Genomic DNA, 21,063 nt, shown 5'->3' on the forward strand with positions numbered 1-21,063 from the left:
AAGTCGATGTACTCTCCAATTGATTTGAATTAAAAAGACGAGAATTTATCTATAAATAAATATAAATATCTCTTTCATCCGAGATTTTTAGAATTTTAATTTATTTTTTTTTTAATTTTTTATTTTATTTTTGAAAAACGCTGTAACTTCTCATTAATTTCGCGAAATTTCACGAGCAAACGAGAATTCAGACAATGGTTTATTTGCATTAAAGCTAATGTTTTTTATTTATATTTGCGGAATTTACGATTAAATAAAGAGAGGAAGGTCCTTTTACGTTACTCATCGTCGCGCGAAGGCATCGCAAAGAATCGTCAACTGAAATGCGATGATAACGCGAACTAAAAATAGTATAAGCGACGAGAAGCGCCAGGATGCAAATAGATAAATTCGATTTTAGCGTTATTGTGCGAGTTATCGCGATATTTCTTCAGTTTCGATAAATAAGGCAAGCAAGGAAAAAGGCGATCTTTTTAAGTGCAGACGAAAACGATAATTTTATTTTGCAAAAATATTTGATATAAAAGAGGCTCTTATATATTATATTATATATAGGAGTTCCATTAGGACTTTTACTCCGTAGAAATCGGACCTGCGCAGCACTCTGGGTAAGGCTTGCTGAGATCTACTTCGCGATAACCGATTTCCTTCCCTACTGGACATTGGTATAAAGGACACCTGGAAAGAAACAATAATAATAATAATAATAATAATAATAATAATAATAATAATAATAATAATAATAATAATAATAATAATAATAATATAAATATTAGAATAATAGTAGTAGTAGTAGTAATAATAATAATAATAATAATAATAATAATAATAATAATAATAATAATAATAATAATAATAATAATTTTAATAATAATAATAATAATAACAATAATAATAATAATTGAAATTGTCGAAATTCAATGAGATTAGAAAATAGATAAAGTATTGGAAATAGATAAATAATTTTGTAAAGAAAACTTTATTTATTATTAAATATAGAGATATCATTAGTGTTATTATATTTGTTAGAAGAGAAAGATGTAAAATTTGCAAATGTTAAGTAATATATAAGATATCTCTCTTATTTCACAGAGTATCATCTTGTTACAGTATAACTAAAATAAACCATAGTCTCTTTAATTTATTGACAAATAAATCGTGCTCTAGAAATCATATACTTTCTCTGCGTCGCAATCTCAAGTAGACTCTTCTCGATTATTTTTTTTTTAATTTTTTTAAATTGGATGATCAATCGTGTATCAATTATCGTTGTCGCGCATTTCATGGAAATCTATTTTTGCAATCAATTGCAAAGTGGAAGGTCGGGATAACCGGTTATCAAAAGTTCGTTATATAAGAACCGGTTTTCTTGAATAGAGAAATAAACGCTCGAAAACATGAATTAAAAGCAACGCGATTTTTTCTTTCAGGATATCACAAAGTCTTGATGTAACGAGGAGAGATATTTTAAGAAGAATTAATTTGACAGATAAAGCTTGGACTTACGCGAGTATTAATATTGTACCCTGCGCGGTGCAAGTGATTCGTAAGCATCGACGAATGTGTTTACCCACACTTAGAGTCTCGTTCTCAAACAGACAGTTACCTATGTAAATAAAATCCTATCGTAGAAAGTTATCGTCCACTCGTGCAACATATTAATTAGAAATTAGAAATTAGAATTATAAATTAACTTATAAATTAGAATTTCGCCTCATGCGGAGATCAGTATCTCTTCTTCATTATATCTTTCTATCACAAAATTATCGCAAACTTACCCAGCACGGTATAAGCGAACACGCATACGAGCAACAAGATTGCGAAACGGTTCTTCATCATCTTTTTTTTCTTACTTAGAAAGACATCAGGAAGCGGAGGCGACAGTCAGACTAATTGTAAAAAATATCTCTTCAGCTCTTATATATTGTCCCTCCCCTCCATATATACAGAGTGTTTCATAATAAGTGTGAAAAGTTTTAGGAGATGATTCTTTGTCGAAAATTAAGGGGGATTTTTCATATAAACATATACTCCTACATCCCTCCCTGTCGAGTTACACTCCTCCAAAAATGGGGGTAAAAATTAAGTTTTTATTTTTTAGGTTTTTATTATAATTTTGTTTTTGTTCCAATTTTCCCAACATTTATTCTAATTTTATTTTTATTTTAAAATTTAACCTCGTAATACGAAACCTATATTAGTTAGCATCGTGCTGTGCACGATAACGTACTTCATTTTTTTTCTTGAAAACTATTTATTTTATGAAAAAAATTAAAGAAATAGAAAAGTTTCTAAACAAATCAAACTTTTTAATGCATATTTTTAGATGATCATATTCTGGTCCATTAAAAAGTTCTAATAAAAAATTGAATAGGAGTTTCTAGTTTCATCACCTTATAACAATACGGGAGGCTGAAAAAATATTAATAAATAATCTTTTTATTAATAGAAAATATCCACCTAATTTCATTTCTTTAATTTGTTCCAAATTTGAGAAAAAAATAAAAATCTAATTTTCACCCCCATTTTTGGAGGAGTGTAACTCCACAGCAAGGGATGTAGGAGTATATGATTATATGAAAAATCACCCTCAATTTTCGACAAAGAATCATCTCCTAAAATTTTTCGCACTTAAGAAACACCCAATACATACATATTGTATTTTATTTCTATGATAAAAAAAACAAGCGCAGGCATTGCAAGGTTTGGGTAATGAATACATACGGAAATTATACTTAATTGAAAAACAGCTATGATTATCTATATTTATGAGATGACTTTTCCAGCAAAAATTTATTAAGATTGAGAAGCCATTAATATTTACATAAGCGTATTTTTATCTCTTTAATTTTGTCGAACAAGAAATGGAAATGTACATGTACAAAACATCAAGAAAATATGAAGATCCGCAAAGAACTTTGCTTTATAAATGTGGAATTTAATTATCCCAATAGAATCACCCATTATATGCTCTTTATCAACTATTTGCAACGTGTGCATATTTTATATATATATATATAAATATATATATAAATAATTTTTATTTATATTTTGTTATATCAAAGTTGTTCTACAAAACATAAATAATCTAATAGTGATAAGATAGATGGTGTGCAGTTGATGAGAAATGGAGAATTTTGCTTCTTGTTTTCGGTATACATATATTATTCTACTAGCTAGATTTGAATTATTCTTTTTTTTATGTGTCACACTATAGATTTCATCTTACTTATTGATGAAGGTTGCAATAAAATATTTTAAGTATTTTAATTCCCAACGTTTATTCGATACACAACGAACATAATTAGTTTATATTCGTAACATAATGAAATGAGAGTCTCACCTTATTCGTGCAATAGAGACATATTTTTCTCTATATCGTTCTTTTTCATCCCGTGAATAAATTGAATGAATGAAGATGTGAAGGGATGACAGAATTTCTAAGGAAGAAAAATTTCTCTATGCTTGCCCGCATCGCGTCTCTTCTTTAATTCATCCGATCGATTTAATAGAATTTCTCGAGAAAGAGAGAAAGAAGATTATCTGACACATTCCTGTAATTATAATTTGACAAATTATACAAATATCTTATACTTTAATCGATAAATTTTACGATTTTATTTATTAGTAACTTGAATTATTCTCAGAAAAATCCCTTTAATTACCAAATCAAGATAAATACTTCAGGAGATTATAAAATTTATATTAGTAAGAGAATGTTATATATATGTAGCATCCTGCCATACGCCACAATAATATACAGGCGCACCACACTGGGGCGCCTACCACAAGGCAGCCCGCGCGTACGATACGCGCACCGTAGCGCGAACATCTAGGGGATTCCCCCCGAGCTAAATCGCAGGCCGGCCTACAGATGGCCATGAGGGCAAACAGTTTCGCGTAAGTGAAGCCCGGCAGCCTCTGTATATAAGGCCGAGCGCATCGACGGAACAGCGAGTCTCAGTTCACTAGCTCTTGGAGTGCGATTAGCTGCAGAAACTCTTTTGATATCGTAGTTTTCGACTACGTTTAATCTTTTGGGCAACGAGGCTTACGCCTCCACGTCATTCATCGCCGGCGGAGTCGGATACCACGGCCAGCGTCAACGCCCCGATCACCCGGGCCAGTACGACAGCCGTGGAGCGGAGGCGCAGAACAAGAGAGACGAGTCTCCTTCGAACTTCTGCCGTGGATCTTACAACCGATCACCTTGGAGCCTCGTCAGCTCCTAGAAATCTGGGACATACGCATCCGGCGATATACCTCGCCGACTGGACCTTGGACGGTCCTCGAACAGCTGTCACCACTGCCTCCTTCACCTCAGACAAGGACGACGCAAGGGACGCAAACCCCATTCCCTTAAGCCGCATCCACAGGGGAACACAGGCAGGCAGCTTAACCGCCGAGCAGGGCACCCAATCAGATTCGGACTGGGAAGCGAGCACCTATACGGCGGCTACACAGACCGAGCTGACCGGAAGCCTAACGGACGAGAACAACTCCTGGGGGCCGTTAAAACTTACCAAAACGACCCCGCGAATCTCCTACCGAGAACGGTCCTTATCAGGACCATTGTAAATAGACCTGAATAAACTGTATATAGATCATACACACTCTCTCTTCACTCAAGCGGATCCTTCACCCAGCGAGCGTGCGAAACCATACGCGGCTCTAGGGAATCTCTGGTTTCCCTCGGCAGCGAAACCGCCATACGACGCCATAATTGGTGACCCCGACGAAGAAACGCTACTGAAGGAAGATGCCAAAGAAGGATGCTACGATTATGCTAGACGAGGAAGAAGCTAGTATCAGCCGAATAGCCGTGCGAATCCCTGCCTTCTGGCCCGAAGATCCAGAACTCTGGTTCGCGCAGATTGAGGGACAATTCTCTCGGAGGAATCAGTGATGACGACACCAAGTACAATTACGTACTTTCCAAACTAGAACCTAAACAAGCGAGGGAAATTAAAGACGTCATCGACACTCAGGAGCAGCGAATAAGACAACTGCTCGAGAGAGAAGAGCTAGGAGACCGCAAGCCTTCGCAGTTTCTACGCCACCTTATCTACCCTGGCGGGAACAACAGTATCAAACGAATTGCTAAAGACACTATGGTTGGGACGACTACCATCAACCATGCAAGCAATCTTAGCCACCAGGAAGGACGATGAGCTGCAGAACATAGCAGAGCAAGCCGATAGGATCCACGAAGTAAACAGCCGAGCTTTAGTACTGGCTACAGAAACAGGAAGTCCACAGAGTCCTTGGGCAATACAAATGGAGGCGCTCACCAAACAAGTGGCCACCTTAACAGAACAAATGACGTCTATGGCCAAGGAATTCCGACGAGGACGAGGCCGAGCACGAAGCCGATCTAGGGACAGAGCGAGAAGCAAGACACCTAGGAAAGACGGCATCTGCTATTATCACAGACGATTCGGCGCAGAAGCCAAAAAGTGCACCAAACCTTGCACGTTCCAGGAAAACGAGAAGGGCGATCATTGATGGCGACCAATGACAGCAGCCCTGGACCGTGTCGCCTCTATATGACAGACCGTTGTACGCAAACCAAATACCTAATAGATACCGGATCAGACGTCAGCGTCTATCCATATACTATGACACGGACCAGACAACGCCCCAAGGATTACGAGCTCTATGCTGCAAATGGTTCAAGGATAACCACGTACGGATTCATAACGATGCAACCAGACCTAGGCTTAAGACGAGCCTTTCCGTGGCGATTTATCATCGCCAACGTTGGACAGCCTATCATTGGGTCTGATTTCCTGGCACATTATGATCTTCTGCCCGACATGAGGAGAGCCAAACTAAGGGATGGAAAGACAGGACTCACAGCAGCAGGTTCCAGATGCTATTCCCAGGTCACATCAATAAAAACGGTGTTAGGGGAGACAAACTTCCACCAAATATTAGCGGAATACCCCGACATCACCAGACCGGGTAAGGCCAATAGCAGCATCAACCACGCCACACAACACCACATACACGTGACACCAGGTCAACCGGAAGCCAGTAAGCCGCGTAGGCTAGCCCCGGACAAATTACGAGCAGCCAAAGCAGAGTTCAATCTCCTGCTACAGGAAGAAATCATACGACCATCGAAAAGTCCGTGGTCCTCTCCATTACACATGGTACCTAAGAAGGACAACACATGGCGACCCTGCGGAGATTATAGAAGGCTCAACGCAAGAACGATACCTGATAGGTATCCAATCCCACACATAGAAGACTTCGCGCAGGCACTCCACCAGAGGAAGATATTCAGTACAATCGACCTGGTGCGAGCTTACAACCAGATCCCGGTGCGGGAAGAAGATATACCAAAAACGGCAATAACAACACCATTTGGACTTTTTGAGTACCTATACATGCCGTTCGGTCTTCGCAACGCAGCACAAACGTTCCAACGATTCGTGAACGAAGTCTTACTTGGCCTAGACTTCTGCTACGCGTATATCGACGATATACTCGTAGCATCAACATCCGAGGAGGAACATAAAAATCACCTGCACCAATTGTTCGCGCAACTCAGCAAATACGGCATCAAAGTAAATGCAGCCAAATGCATCCTAGGAGCAACTAATGTACAATTCCTGGGATACCTAGTTTCAGAAAAGGGTACTCAACTCCTACCAGAGAAAATTGAGGCTATCAAAAACTTTCCGAGGCCTACCAACACGAAGCAGTTACGTCAATTCCTGGGAACCATCAACTTCTACAGGAGATTTATCCCAGGAGCAGCAGAATATCAAGCTAAACTCAACGACGCATTGAGAGGCCCACATGCAAAAGGGAAGAAACCCATCGAATGGACCCAGGAGATGGACCAGGCATTCGAGCAATGTAAAGAAAGCCTATCGAAAGCAACACTATTATCACACCCTGATCCTACAGCCGAACTTGCAGTCACCACTGATGCATCATCAACGGCTATAGGAGCAGTGATACAGCAACAGACGAAGGAAGGATGGCAACCACTGGCTTTTCTGAGTAAAAAACTCAGTAGCGCCCAAATAAAATACAGCCCATACGATCGCGAGTTACTAGCCATCTACACTGCCATTAAATACTATAGACACTTGCTGGAAGGAAGAACCTTTACTGTATACACAGACCATAAGCCAATCATACACGCCTTCAAACAAGATCCACTTCATAGCTCACCGCGCCAAGCACGACACCTCGAGTACATAGCGCAATTCACAACGGACATACGACACGTCGAGGGCAAAAATAATACCGTGGCTGACGCATTATCAAGGGTGGAAACAATACAACAGGCACTACAATTAGAAACATTGGCACAAGAACAGAAGAAAGACAAGGAATTATTGGATATCCTGAACGACGCAGACAAGATAAAACTAACACAAATACCGATACCCGGATCAACAGATACGGTGGCATGCGACACAAGTACTCCGATCATAAGGCCGTATGTTCCCAAGAGTCTAAGGAGACAAGCATTTCTATCTCTGCACGGATTGGCACACCCGGGGATCAGAGCATCCACCAAGCTGGTAAAACAACGTTACATCTGGCCAGGAATCCAGCAAGATTGTATACAATGGGCTCGAACATGTATCCAGTGTCAAAAAGCTAAAATAACTAGACACAACCACACACCATTCGGAAAAATCGACCACCCGACGCAGCGATTTCAGCATGTACATGCAGATATCGTTGGCCCATTACCAGTATCGGAAGGATTCCGCTATTGCCTCACAATGGTAGATCGATTTACACGATGGGCCGAAGCAATACCTCTGCAAGATATTACAGCAGAAACCATTGCCAGACACATATTCACAGACTGGATAGCACGATTCGGCACTCCAGCACGAATTACGACGGACCAGGGCCGCCAATTCGAAGCAGAGTTATTCCGACGCCTGACGCAGCTCACAGGAATGCAGCATATAAGGACAACAGCCTATCATCCGCAAGCCAACGGAATGGTGGAACGCTTTCACCGCCAGCTAAAGGCATCTATCAAATGCCACGAGACGGAAGCATGGACCAAGGTCCTGCCAGTAATACTGTTAGGCATCAGGGCTGCTTGGAAGGAGGACATAGGAGCAACTTCAGCCGAAATGGTCTACGGCGAACCTATCCGCTTGCCAGGCCAGTTCCTCCAAAAACAGAAACAAAAAGAGAACACGGATGAATACGACTTCATCACCAAACTACGAAGGTCCATGGACCAACTGCGACCACAAGTCAAACGTCATGGACAACGAGCTACATTCGTATTTAAGGACATGACCACTACACCACAAGTCTTCGTCCGCCATGATACACCAACAGGAACGTTGCAACCACCCTACGACGGACCATACGAAGTCATAAGCAGGGAAGAAAAAACGTTCAAACTACGAATAAGAGGAAGGCCAATACGCATATCCGTAGACAGACTCAAACCGGCATACATCCTCGAAGACGATACCAGCAATAATAACCACCCAGACGACAATCACAAGAAGGAAACCGAGAAAGTAACTAAGTCAGGGCGACCAACCCGACCACCAGTCCGCTTTGCAGCAGCCTAGACGGACCTTCATACAACCAGGGGGGTCCTGTGGCATCCTGCCATACGCCACAATAATATACAGGCGCACCACACTGGGGCGCCTACCACACGGCAGCCCGCGCGTACGATACGCGCACCGTAGCGCGAACATCTAGGGGATTCCCCCCGAGCTAAATCGCAGGCCGGCCTACAGATGGCCATGAGGGCAAACCGTTTCGCGTAAGTGAAGCCCGGCAGCCTCTGTATATAAGGCCGAGCGCATCGACGGAACAGCGAGTCTCAGCTCACTAGCTCTTGGAGTGCGATTAGCTGCAGAAACTCTTTTGATATCGTAGTTTTCGACTACGTGTAATCTTTTGGGCAAAACGAGGCTTACGCCTCCACGTCATTCATCGCCGGCGGAGTCGGATACCACGGCCAGCGTCAACGCCCCGATCACCCGGGCCAGTACGACAGCCGTGGAGCGGAGGCGCAGAACCAGAGAGACGAGTCTCCTTCGAACTTCTGCCGTGGATCTTACAACCGATCACCTTGGAGCCTCCACGTCTCACCAGGCCTCCTCGTCAGCTCCTAGAAATCTGGGACATACGCATCCGGCGGTATACCTCGCCGACTGGACCTTGGACGGTCCCCGAACAGCTGTCACCACTGCCTCCTTCACCTCAGACAAGGACGACGCAAGGGACGCAAACCATTCCCTTAAGCCGCATCCACAGGGGAACACAGGCAGGCAGCTTAACCGCCGAGCAGGGCATCTAATCAGATTCGGACTGGGAAGCGAGCACCTATACGGCGGCTACACAGACCGAGCTGACCGGAAGCCTAACGGACGAGAACAACAACTCCTGGGGGCCGTTAAAACTTACCAAAACGACCCCGCGAATCTCCTACCGAGAGCGGTCCTTATCAGGACCATTGTAAATAGACCTGAATAAACTGTATATAGATCATACACACTCTCTCTTCACTCCAGCGGATCCTTCACGCAGCGAGCGTGCGAAACCATACGCGGCTCTAGGGAATCTCTGGTTTCCCTCGGCAGCGAAATTACGAACACACGGCGATAGAGCGATTACCGCCATACGACGATATATATATAATCATCTCGTCTATAATCGAGAAAATCGCAAGATAAATTTTAAAAGACACTTTGATTTTTAATCTTATAATATATATTCCAATTATCTAGTATATATATTATTTTTATTACTCGTAAAAATCAATTCTCTAGAAATTAATTATTAATATATATTATTCTACAAATTCTCAAAAATTAATAACAATTAATTTCAACGCAAACTTATTCATTTTTGACATTTTATGATAATAGCAGAAAGATCGCTATAATCCAATGTCGATAATCCCACGTGTCATTTCTTTTTTTAAAGTGCAACCGCTGTGTGCAGGATCTCCTATAGAAAATAATTTTCCATCAGAAAAAGTTTATAGAAGCAAAACACATAGCTATGGATTATAATAAATGACCAGATTAGATTTTCCAAGTTTCGGAGATCTCCTCGTCCCGCGATATTTATCGGTCCTCTAATAAAATAATAATCGATATACAAAAAAATATATTATAATATTATCTGTTATTGACATCACATACTTCTTGCGCAACGTGTGCATAAAATATCAGCGCTAAATGTGTCGTAATATTCGGATTCATCAAAAAGAACGTCCACACTAATTTTTGATCCGTCAATTCCTGAAATAGATTTACGTCGGACAAATCATCGGACGATCCGATTACGATTACATAACTCCAAATTTTTCTACGTTGATTAATACAGGCTGATTCAAAATAACCCCCTTGTCCCTGAAATGACACATTCTTGAATCAATTCTAAGACGATTTTTCCTTTGGCAAAATTTCGTCCGAAGCTTAGTTTTTGAATTATTAAAGGAAGTAGTTAACGTATGACGGATCGAATACAAGAGGCAGGCAAGGGTGGCGCGATTCACCGTCAGACACGGGTGCTTACGCGGGGCGCCTGCTGCGATCAGCTGGTCGCTATACACATACAGACACACATGCGAACACATACATTCTTCCTCTGTCTGTCTGTCTGTCTGTCTGTTTGTCTGTCTGTCTGTCTGTCTGTCTGTCTGTCTGTCTGTCTCTCTCTCTCTCTCTCTCTCTCTCTCTCTCTCTCTCTCATTCGCTCACTCACCTGTAATTTTTCTTTTTTTTTTTTTACGAGAGAGGGGAAAATGCATTTTATGTATACCCACCGGTCGATCCAGTGAGTTATGTGGGACTCGAGTACCAAATCGAATTACCAACTCGGTACTCCCTACCCACTAAAAACCCCTCTCTTTTCACGAATTTCCTTTGACACACTGTCCCTCTGACTTCCCGAGATCTGTTTTCACATAACGTCAAAAAATAATTATTATTACCTTGTTCGATGACTTTTGATGTATTGCTGTAACTGCTTGAAGGAGAAATGAATTTTCCGAGATCGTACGTTCTCAAATTTGACGTAGATATCACGTTGCAAAAGACAAGAAATCCACACTAAATTATTAACTGAAAGTTTTTTTTCTTTCATGAACTGTATTCTTTTATAAACTTTAACGTAATCACATTTATTTACTCACTCGATGAGACGAGAAATTTACTAATGACTCTATCACTATTAATCACTGCCGAATAATAACTGTTGACGATTAAAAATCACTCGATGAAAGAAACATGCGCGGACACGTTACTACACGACGCGACGACGCGACAATGCGACGATAATTACTCGGCGATTGCAAGCAGTTTTTTGTCATGGTAGGTTGCGGTAGGTTAAGGTACTACTGACGCTATCGAACGCGATCATGTGTTCGATTGAAGAATGCGGTAAACATAATAAACATTTAACATATTAATATTATTATTATCATGAATGTGTGTGATATCCATACATCGTATGATATCTATTTAAAAATTAATTAGATTAAATAAGTGTTTTTAAAATATTTATTACTTTTACTATTATCATATAAAATACATAGGCCCACAAAAAAAAAAGTACCTTGTGCTGGCGATCTGACTAGGCTAGTCTTATGTATTTTGGCCCGCTGAATTCGAATCTGACGTCAGAATTGCTCCATCACGTCACAGTTTTTTTTAAATCTCAAAAATAGACGAAAATTTCGTAAAAATCGACATTCTAGGGTAATAAGACTGCGCTTCTTAAAGAAAAAGTTACCAAAATCATATTTTAATGTATTTTCAGACATTATAAATCCAAATCCGACCTAGAATATAAACGTTGTGTTCAATTTCTTTTTGTGCTCATTTTTTATTTTTTTTTATTTTTTCAGGTTGTAACACCTAAAATTTACTGCAAACAGATTCTATTTATCAAGATGCGAAGATATTAAGATAGGTTTTTATTTCCAGATAGCACAATCTTTTTTTTCATGTACCTCTAGCGCTTTAAAGACATGAAAAGAGGTTTGTGACCTATATAAAGAAATTTCTACATTTTATACGAACTCAACAGCTAGAAGCTGTAAGTTTCGAAAAAATTTTTCTCAAAATTTGGACTTGGAGAATATAAAATTAATTCTTTCCAATATAAGATTTATGAATGACTAAAATCAAATATGGAATACGGAAGATTGCTACTTTTTCATGACAAATGTTAATGGAATCGATGGTATGATTGGTGTGACAAATCGGATTTGGATTTATAATGCCAGAAAATACATGGAAATATGATTTCGGTAACTTTTCCCTCAAGAAGCGCAGTCTTACTACCCTAGAATGTCGATTTTTACGAAATTTTCGTCTTTCTCTTTTGAGATTTAAAAAAAACTGTGACATGATGGAGCAATTCTGACGTCAGATTCGAATTCAGCGGGCCAAAATACATAAGACTAGCCTAGTCAGATCGCCAGCACAGGGTACTTTTATTTTGTGGGCCTGTGATATTAATATTAAATATTTATTTAACTATTTTATCTATTTATTTATTTATTTATCTATTTCATCTATTTATTTTTAACTATTTATTATCAATGACCGATTTTCGATCATTCCGATCATTCCGAAAAAGAGGATGCTCACACGCAGGTTCTCGGATTGTATGCATGTGAGCATCCTCTTTCTGACGTATCACTGTTTATCAGTTTAATTTCAGACAAACTGAATTTAAAATAATTTATTTAATAATCTGGATTCCTTGTTAGGATACAGAATATTAAACAGATTATTAGAAATTATAGACGGAAAAAACTTTTAAACGACTTGGTGCTGCGTATATTAAAAATCTGTAATATACGTAACATGTATTACAGATTTTCAGTACTGATAGTGAATTTCGGAACACTACGTATACCATAACCATATGGTTACATGAAATGGATGTTATGATTTTACGAACTATATTTTCATGTTATATCAACTATATTTTTGATAGTAAAATGCACTATTATATATGCTTGGCGCCTTAAGATATTATAAATTATAGTGAAATTATGATAATTTCAACTATAAATTTTTATCAGTGTGCTAAGAGGAAAAAAATATACTTTAGATCTTACGTGTTTAATACTAGTCTCCTTTATATACATTTTATGCTAAATATTGAATACGAGAAAAGTTAAGAGTAGTGCGCCGCGTAACGGCAAGCGAAGAAACATATGTGCCTACATACAATCATTCCAAATAATAAGTTTTATGTTGTTAAATGTGCTATTCATCAGATTCCACGTACTATTTAGATATAGCTGTTATTATAATTTTTTTCATTTATTACTACTATATTAATATCTAAACGACAGACGATAATATAGTAATATTTATCATTATTAATGTTACAATGACTATATGAATAGTAAAATTATATGTATCATTCCTTTCTTTCATTTTTTACTTACATGATATTTGAAATTATTATAAATTATAGTAAAAAGTTTCATTGTTTCTCGGTACCATGCGTATATAGTTTATATTACCAGTATTATAGTAAAATTTACTATAAAAATGAGTATCCTAACTATAATTCTTTTACCATGCAATTATAGTCAATTTTATCATCGATTTTTTTATCAGTGTATTTGTGCGTAATGTACCATGTTTCAATTCACACAATGATGGACATGCTTGTTTATTTTCAGCTATCTGTATGACATATGGGCAAATTTCGGGCCACTTTTTTTGAAAAATAAAAGTATCAATTCCTGTTGCAATGCCATAATCAATACGTATCTGTAATAATTAACATTAGGAGAATTTATATTATACTGTGTACGCGCGTGTACGCCGTACATACACACAAATTTTATATAAAATTACCAGTGAGGTAGCAATTGAACATTTTAAAATAGGATAGTCATCATAATATTGAGCAATCGAAGTTCCTTTTCGTCTCTCGTTAAATGTTTCTTCCCAAAGCTTTAGAAGACGGGGGTCATCTGGCTGAATTGCTCGCAATATAAGCAATGTCTCATTATAATCAGAATTTTCAGTGTTTTCTTTATTTTCATCGATTGCTTGTTTCTTAATGAATCTTTTCAGATTGTTATATTTGTCCCATAGTTTTCCGTTAGCAAGACGTTTTTGTTTCGTATTACTTGGAACATAATATGTTGGTATTGTTTCATATTTAAAAAGACTGACTATCTCTTCAGCCCATTTTTGAAAATCTGCTGAACTTATTCTGTAACATTAGAATAGAATATTAGAATGGAATTAACAAGTGACAAAAAACATATACATATATAATTTTATGACATAGTATATACATATTTCATAGATCTGCAAAGAAGTTTGTCTATAATAAGATGACTTATTTTATTACGGTCTGATGCAGTCAATCGTGTTTGTGTCAATATTTTTCGACCACAACTGGATTCGGAAAGCAATTCTTTTAGAGCCTGAATAAAAAATATTAGAATAATACAAAGTATTAAAATTACATAATACTTTCCAACTTCTATTTTTATTTATTTATTTTGGAAAAGTTAAACTCAATAAAGTTATAAGATTATAATTGCAAAGTTCATAAAAATGCATACTTGTCCACGATTGTTAAACGATTCCTTGGAAGAACAGCTAGCTATACTGACAGTTTCTTCGATTTCACTTGTACCTAAATCCGTTGAAGTTTCCTACACCGATAATATTTATAAATTAATTTATAAAGAATTTATTAATAATGAAATATTTATAAGAATGACTATAAAAAAAAGACAAAATATAATTTGACATCAATTTATATCTGAACTTTATAAAAATTATTAATTCTAATAGAAGTAGGATATCTTAGAAAGTATAAATTATCTTACCGATACTGAATCTTCCTTTTCAAATTTCAATAATTTTTGACGATTTTCAAGAAAACAAAAACGCTTTCCAATTGTAGGGATTAATTCTTTTACCATATATTCAGGCATATGTAGAAATGCCTGTTCATCTATATTCTCATCTAAACAAATAAAAAATACAACATCATAATTATGTTTTAGCAATTGCAATAAAAGGTTAATAAAAATAATTAAAATCTTTAAATTTTTGTATATATTTTGAAAGACCCCATTTTTCCAATTTTTCTTCGTAAGAATGTAACATTATGCTATAGAAAAAATTGAAGTGAAACCTATAATATTAAATACAGAACAATTACGAGAAGCAAATTATATTTATTAATATTTATTAAAATAGAAGTTTCTTTTAATAAAAAATACTTTATAATGTATATTTGCAAAACTGCTCACTTTTTTCAAAGACTTCAATATGTATTTAATATAATATGTATTAAATAAGTATTTCATAAAAATATAATTTATATATAAAAGTGTCAGAGAAAAAAATACATTGTGCATGTATATGTGTGTGTGTGTGTGTGTGTGTGTGTGTGTGTGTGTGTGTGTGTACACATGCACAATGTATTTTTTATGTGTGTGTGTGTGTGTGTGTGTGTGTGTGTGTGTGTGTGTGTGTGTCTATATATATATATATATATATATATATATATATATATATATATATATATATACACATATATATATATATATATATGTATATATATATACAGGGTGTCAGGGAAATTTTGACACGAAGTGAGGAGGTGGATTGGCTCAAATTAAAAAGGAAGGACTTGTACTGTTTTGTGATATTCGCAATAATTAACGAAAAATTAAATAGAGAATATCGGCCAATCTGCGTGAGTAGAAGCGCGCGGTGACGAGAGTCGTCCCACTGTAATCTTATACTAGGCGCGCGGCGAAGCGATGGGCGGATCGCTCTCTGAGACATGATGGTGGCGTGCGATATATCGCAATACCGCGCCGAAAAATGACCCGTCCTTTTAGTGGTGAGAAAATGATGCGCTATCATTTCCACACCACCTTGCGGTAGATAGCATGGTGCGCTTTTTTTATAGTGGTTTCCCCCATAGGCCCATTCCACTCTCAATTTAAATATTTGTGAAAATTATTCAAAATGCCGTTACTGTACGCTGAATGTATCGTAAATGTAAAAAATTGATGATGACAGTACCTTCACAAAAATTGATCCGTGGTTGAAAATCCCTCGATAAAATGTGTTGCACACATTGGTAATGATACGAGCGTAATCCGTTATACGTAAAGCGTGATGTACTGCGTATCGCAAAAAACCAAATTCGTGTGTCACATGACGCACGCTAGTTCCAGGATTTTCATAAAATGCTTCCAGAATCCTTTCTTCATTTCGTACACAAAGACGCACTGCTGGACCGGTTATCCCGATATTATGCACGACACCCAGTTTCACATAATTATTGCACAACACATAAAAACGTCCACTTGGTTTTCACCCGGGAAATCATTCCACGTAAATTGCGGCCGCGCGATAAGTATTTTCTCCCGCTAGCCCGTATGCCACAATCATATCCGTATATTCCTGCAGAGTACACTTCATTTTCACTGTTAATTTACTACGCGAACACATGATTTTTACTAAAACTGTCTCAGCTCTCGCAGGCTGTTACCAGAGTGCATACGCCAGCAGCATGCAACTACAGCTGAGTGGACATGTGAGTGTAATCATAATGCGCAGGCGCCGAGCTCACACGTACGCTTACACTCGCATGTCCGCTCAGCTGTAGTTGCGTGCTGCTGGCATATGCATTCTGGCAACAGCCTGCGAGAGCTCAGACGGTTTTAGTAAAAATCTTGTGTTCGCGTAGTAAATTAATAGTGAAAATGAAGTGTACTCTGCAGGAATATACGGATATGATTGTGGCATACGGGCTAGCGGGAGAAAATACTTATCGCGCGGCCGTAATTTACGTGGAATGATTTTCCGGGCGTGCCCGAAAGCCAAGTGAACGTACAGTTTTACGAGTTGTGCAATAATTATGTGAAACTGGGTGTCGTGCATAATATCGGGATAACCGGTCCAGCAGTGCGTCTTCGTGTACGAGATGAAGAAAGGATTCTTGAAGCATTTTATGAAAATCCTGGAACTAGCGTGCGTCGTGTGGCACATGAATTTGGTTTTTCGCGATAGGCGGTACATCACGCTTTACGTGTAACGGATTACGCTCGTATCATTACCAACGTGTGCAACACATTTTATCGAGGGATTTTCAACCACGGATCAATTTTTGTGAAGGTACTGTCATCATCAATTTTTTACAGTAACAGCATTTTGAACAATTTTCACAAATATTTAAATTGAGAGTGGAATAGGCCTATGGGGGAAACCACTATAAAAAAAGCGCACCTTGCTATCTACCGCAAGGTGGTGTGGAAATGATAGCGCATCATTTTCTCGCCACTAAAAGGACGGGTCATTTTTCGGCGCGGTATTGCGATATATCGCACGCCACCATCATGTCTCGGAGAGCGATCCGCCCATCGCTTCGCCGCGCGCCTAGTATAAGATTACAGTGGGACGACTCTCGTCGCCGCGCGCTTCTACTCACGCAGATTGGCCGATATTCTTTATTTAATTTTTCGTTAATTATTGCGAATATCACAACAAAACAGTACAAGTCCTTCCTTCTTAATTTGAGCCAATCTACCTCCTCACTTCGTGTGGGTCAAAATTTCCCTGACACCCTATTTACAGGGTGAGTTTTAATGGTTGTGTCAATCTTTTTATCATACGGGAGATTACCGATCGCAATTTTAATAAATTGATTGAAACATAGATGTCAGTTAATTGAATCGACCGTATCGAAGGCCGAAATATAATGTGTACAATTAAAGCAAGTTAAAAGCTGAAATTATGTAGTGTGGATTTATTATTATTATTAAAGCTACGTATTTATTATTATTCTTATTATTATTATTATTATTATTATTATTATTATTATTATTATCATTATTATTATTATTATTATTGTCATTGTCATTATCATTATCATTATCATTATCATTATCATTATCATTATCATTATCATTATCATTATCATTATCATTATCATTATCATTATCATTATCATTATCATTATCATTATCATTATCATTATCATTATCATTATCATTATCATTATCATTCTTATTCTTATTCTTATTCTTATTCTTATTATTATTATTATTATTATTATTATTATTATTCTTATTATTATTATTATTATTATTCTTATTATTATTATTCTTATTCTTATTCTTATTATTACTATTATTATTATTATTATTATTATTATTATTTTACTGTGATCAAATTAGGGATTTATTATTATACATATTCGATATATTAAAGCGGAAGAAATACATATTTAAAAATTCAATTCAGATTTAACACTTCAACGTTTTATGTAAAACTTTATTTCAAATTCCGCATTTATTTTTATAATAAATTTTTATTGTTTTATATGCTAAAAATATGCAGCAAAAATTTTCTTCCTTCTTAAAATAAAATTACGCAATTGTTTCATAAGAATGTATTTCTTGTGGAACAATTGCGTGATTTTATTTCAAGAAGAAATACTACATAGTTTTAGCGTATAACAATAATAAAATTTTTATCATAAAAATAAATGCGGAATTTGAAATGAAGTTTTTATAAAACGTTAAAGTGTTAAATTTGAACTGAATTTTTAAATATGTATTCTTACTGCTTTAATATATTAAATATGTATACGTAGCTTTAATAATAATAATAATAATAATAATGATAATAATAATAATAGTAATAATAATAATAAATATAATAATATATATATTTAATAATAATAGCAATAATAATAATAATAATAATAATAAGTGCGTAGCTTTAACAATAATAATAAATCCATACTACATAATTTCAGCTTTTAACTTGCTTTAATTGTATACATTATATTTCGGCCTTCGATACGGTCGATCCAATTAACTGACATCTATGTATCGATCAATTTATTAAAATTGCGATTGGTAACCTCCCGCATGATAAAAAGATTGATATAACCATTAAAACTCACCCTGTATATACTTATAATATATATATATATATATATATATATATATGTATGTATATATATATATATATATATATATATATATATATATGTATAAATACGATGTATTTTGTCGACACTCACACACTGTTTTTATGCCGGTAACTGCCGATCGTGATCGAACATGTTCGATTACGATCAGCAGCTACCGGCATAAAAACAGTGTGTGAGTGTCGACAAAATACATTGTTTACAAACGACAGCGAATGCATTCCTCGCGAATTTACCGCGCACGTGATCGATATACCGGTTACTACGCGTTTCGCGACACCCCGAATCCCAGAGAGACGAATGGTCCCCTGTCGATTTGTGCCGCCGTTACGTTCGTCCTCGAAGCCTCGATCGTTTGTCTCCAGTCGCCCGAAATATTAGAGCACACCCTCGCGAAAACGAAACACGAAAATGGCGACAGCGACAGAACGGCCGGATATGGATGAAATCGCGTATGCGGCTCAAAATTTAAAAATGGGTAAAACCTCACCAACACACTTGCTCCTGGCCAGGAAATGATCCTCGGCTCCGTCCTCTTCGTGAAGAACACGTTCTTCTGCATCAACAGTAGGTATACAAGGCGGGTTCTAACTCGGGGATCTCAGGGGGGGTGAGGGGAGAGGGGAACCGGGGGGAGGGGTAATGACGTCACGCTGGGGGGGGGGTAATGACGTCACGTGGGGGGGTAATGACGTCACGCGGGAGGGGGGTTGATGACGTCGCGCGGGGGGTAATGACGTCACGCGGGGGGGGTAATGACGTCACGCGAGGGGGTTGATGACGTCACGCGGGGGGTAATGACGTCACGCGGGGGGGGGTAATGACGTCACGCGGGGGGTAATGACGTCACGCGGGGGGTAATGACGTCACGCGGGGGGGGGTAATGACGTCGCGCCGGGGGGGATAATGACGTCACGCGGGGGAGAGGGATCTCCCCGGTACACCCCTCACCCCAATATAAGTAACAGCTCTCGCTGTAGCCCACCCCCTCACCCCTCACCCCCTCATCCCAAATCGCAAGTAATATTATATTACATGCCCGGTTATCGCAATGATAAGTAATTTTATCGCAATGATAAGTAATATTATATTACATACCCGGTTATATCGCAATGATAAATAATGTTATCGCAATGATAAGTAATATTATATTATATTACCCGGTTATCGCAATGATAAGTAATTTTATCGCAATGATAAGTAATATTATATTACATGCCCGGTTATCGCAAGTATAAGTAATATTATATTACATGCCCGGTTATCGCAATGATAAGTAATATTATATTACCCGGTTATCGCAATGATAAGTAATTTTATCGCAATGATAAGTAATATTATATTACATACCTGGTTATCGCAAGTATAAGTAATATTATATTACATACCCGGTTATCGCAATGATAAGTAATTTTATCGCAATGATAAGTAATATTATATTACATACCCTAACGCGTCGGAACATGTTTTCGCAAACAAACGGCGACCCCCAGAATCATCTTCCGCGATTTTTTCTCGGAAGGAATGCAACGCGTATCAGCGCCGATGTTCGGTTGCTTCGCGCCTTTGTTTCAAAGATAAGAAAGGATTAGATAAAATATGTATATAAGGAGAATTGGATGTTTTATCGCAATGATAAGTAATATTATATTACATACCCGGTTATCGCAATGATAAGTAATTTTATCGCAATGATAAGTAATATTATATTACATACCCTAACGCGTCGGGACATATTTTCGCAAACAAATGGCGACCCCCAGAATCATCTTCAACGATTTTTTTCTCGGAAGGAATGCAACGCGTATCAACGCCGATGTTCGGCTGCTTCGCGCCTTTGTTTCAAAGATAAGAAAGGATTAGATGAAATATATATAAGGAGAATTGGATGTTTTATCGCAAGTATAAGTAATATTATATTACATACCCGGTTATCGCAATGATAAGTAATTTTATCGCAATGATAAGTAATATTATATTACATACCCTAACGCGTCGGGACATGTTTTCGCAAACAAATGGCGACCCCCAGAATCATCTTCAATGATTTTTTTCTCGGAAGGAATGCAACGCGTAACAGCGCCGATG

The 21,063-nt window shown here is 37.5% G+C and overlaps 1 protein-coding gene across 1 annotated transcript; it reads right to left on the reverse strand.

Annotated features, from left to right (window-relative positions):
• Window positions 1–478: 478 nt before the first annotated feature.
• On the reverse strand, window positions 479–1,878 carry LOC145965487 (uncharacterized). Its single transcript, XM_083089098.1, has 3 exons — window positions 1,779–1,878; window positions 1,507–1,606; window positions 479–678 (listed from the first exon to the last, which is right to left on the reverse strand). Exons 1-3 carry the CDS (start codon window positions 1,837–1,839, stop codon window positions 573–575), a joined length of 267 nt encoding a protein of 88 aa, XP_082945224.1. The 5' UTR covers window positions 1,840–1,878; the 3' UTR covers window positions 479–572.
• Window positions 1,879–21,063: the final 19,185 nt, after the last annotated feature.

This window comes from Camponotus vicinus, unplaced genomic scaffold (assembly GCF_025532165.1).
Source record: "Camponotus vicinus isolate PSW18456_S1 unplaced genomic scaffold, iyCamVici1.0 SCAF_14, whole genome shotgun sequence".
NCBI classification, from domain to species: domain Eukaryota; kingdom Metazoa; phylum Arthropoda; class Insecta; order Hymenoptera; family Formicidae; genus Camponotus; species Camponotus vicinus.

Coding starts and splice junctions, on each gene's coding strand:
- LOC145965487 (XM_083089098.1), bottom strand. CDS start 1,839: ATGATGAAGAACCGTTTCGCAATCTTGTTGCTCGTATGCGTGTTCGCT. Junction 1,607..1,778: donor GTTCGCTTATACCGTGCTGG/GTAAGTTTGCGA, acceptor TTATTTACATAG/GTAACTGTCTGTTTGAGAAC. Junction 679..1,506: donor GGTACAATATTAATACTCGC/GTAAGTCCAAGC, acceptor GTTTCTTTCCAG/GTGTCCTTTATACCAATGTC.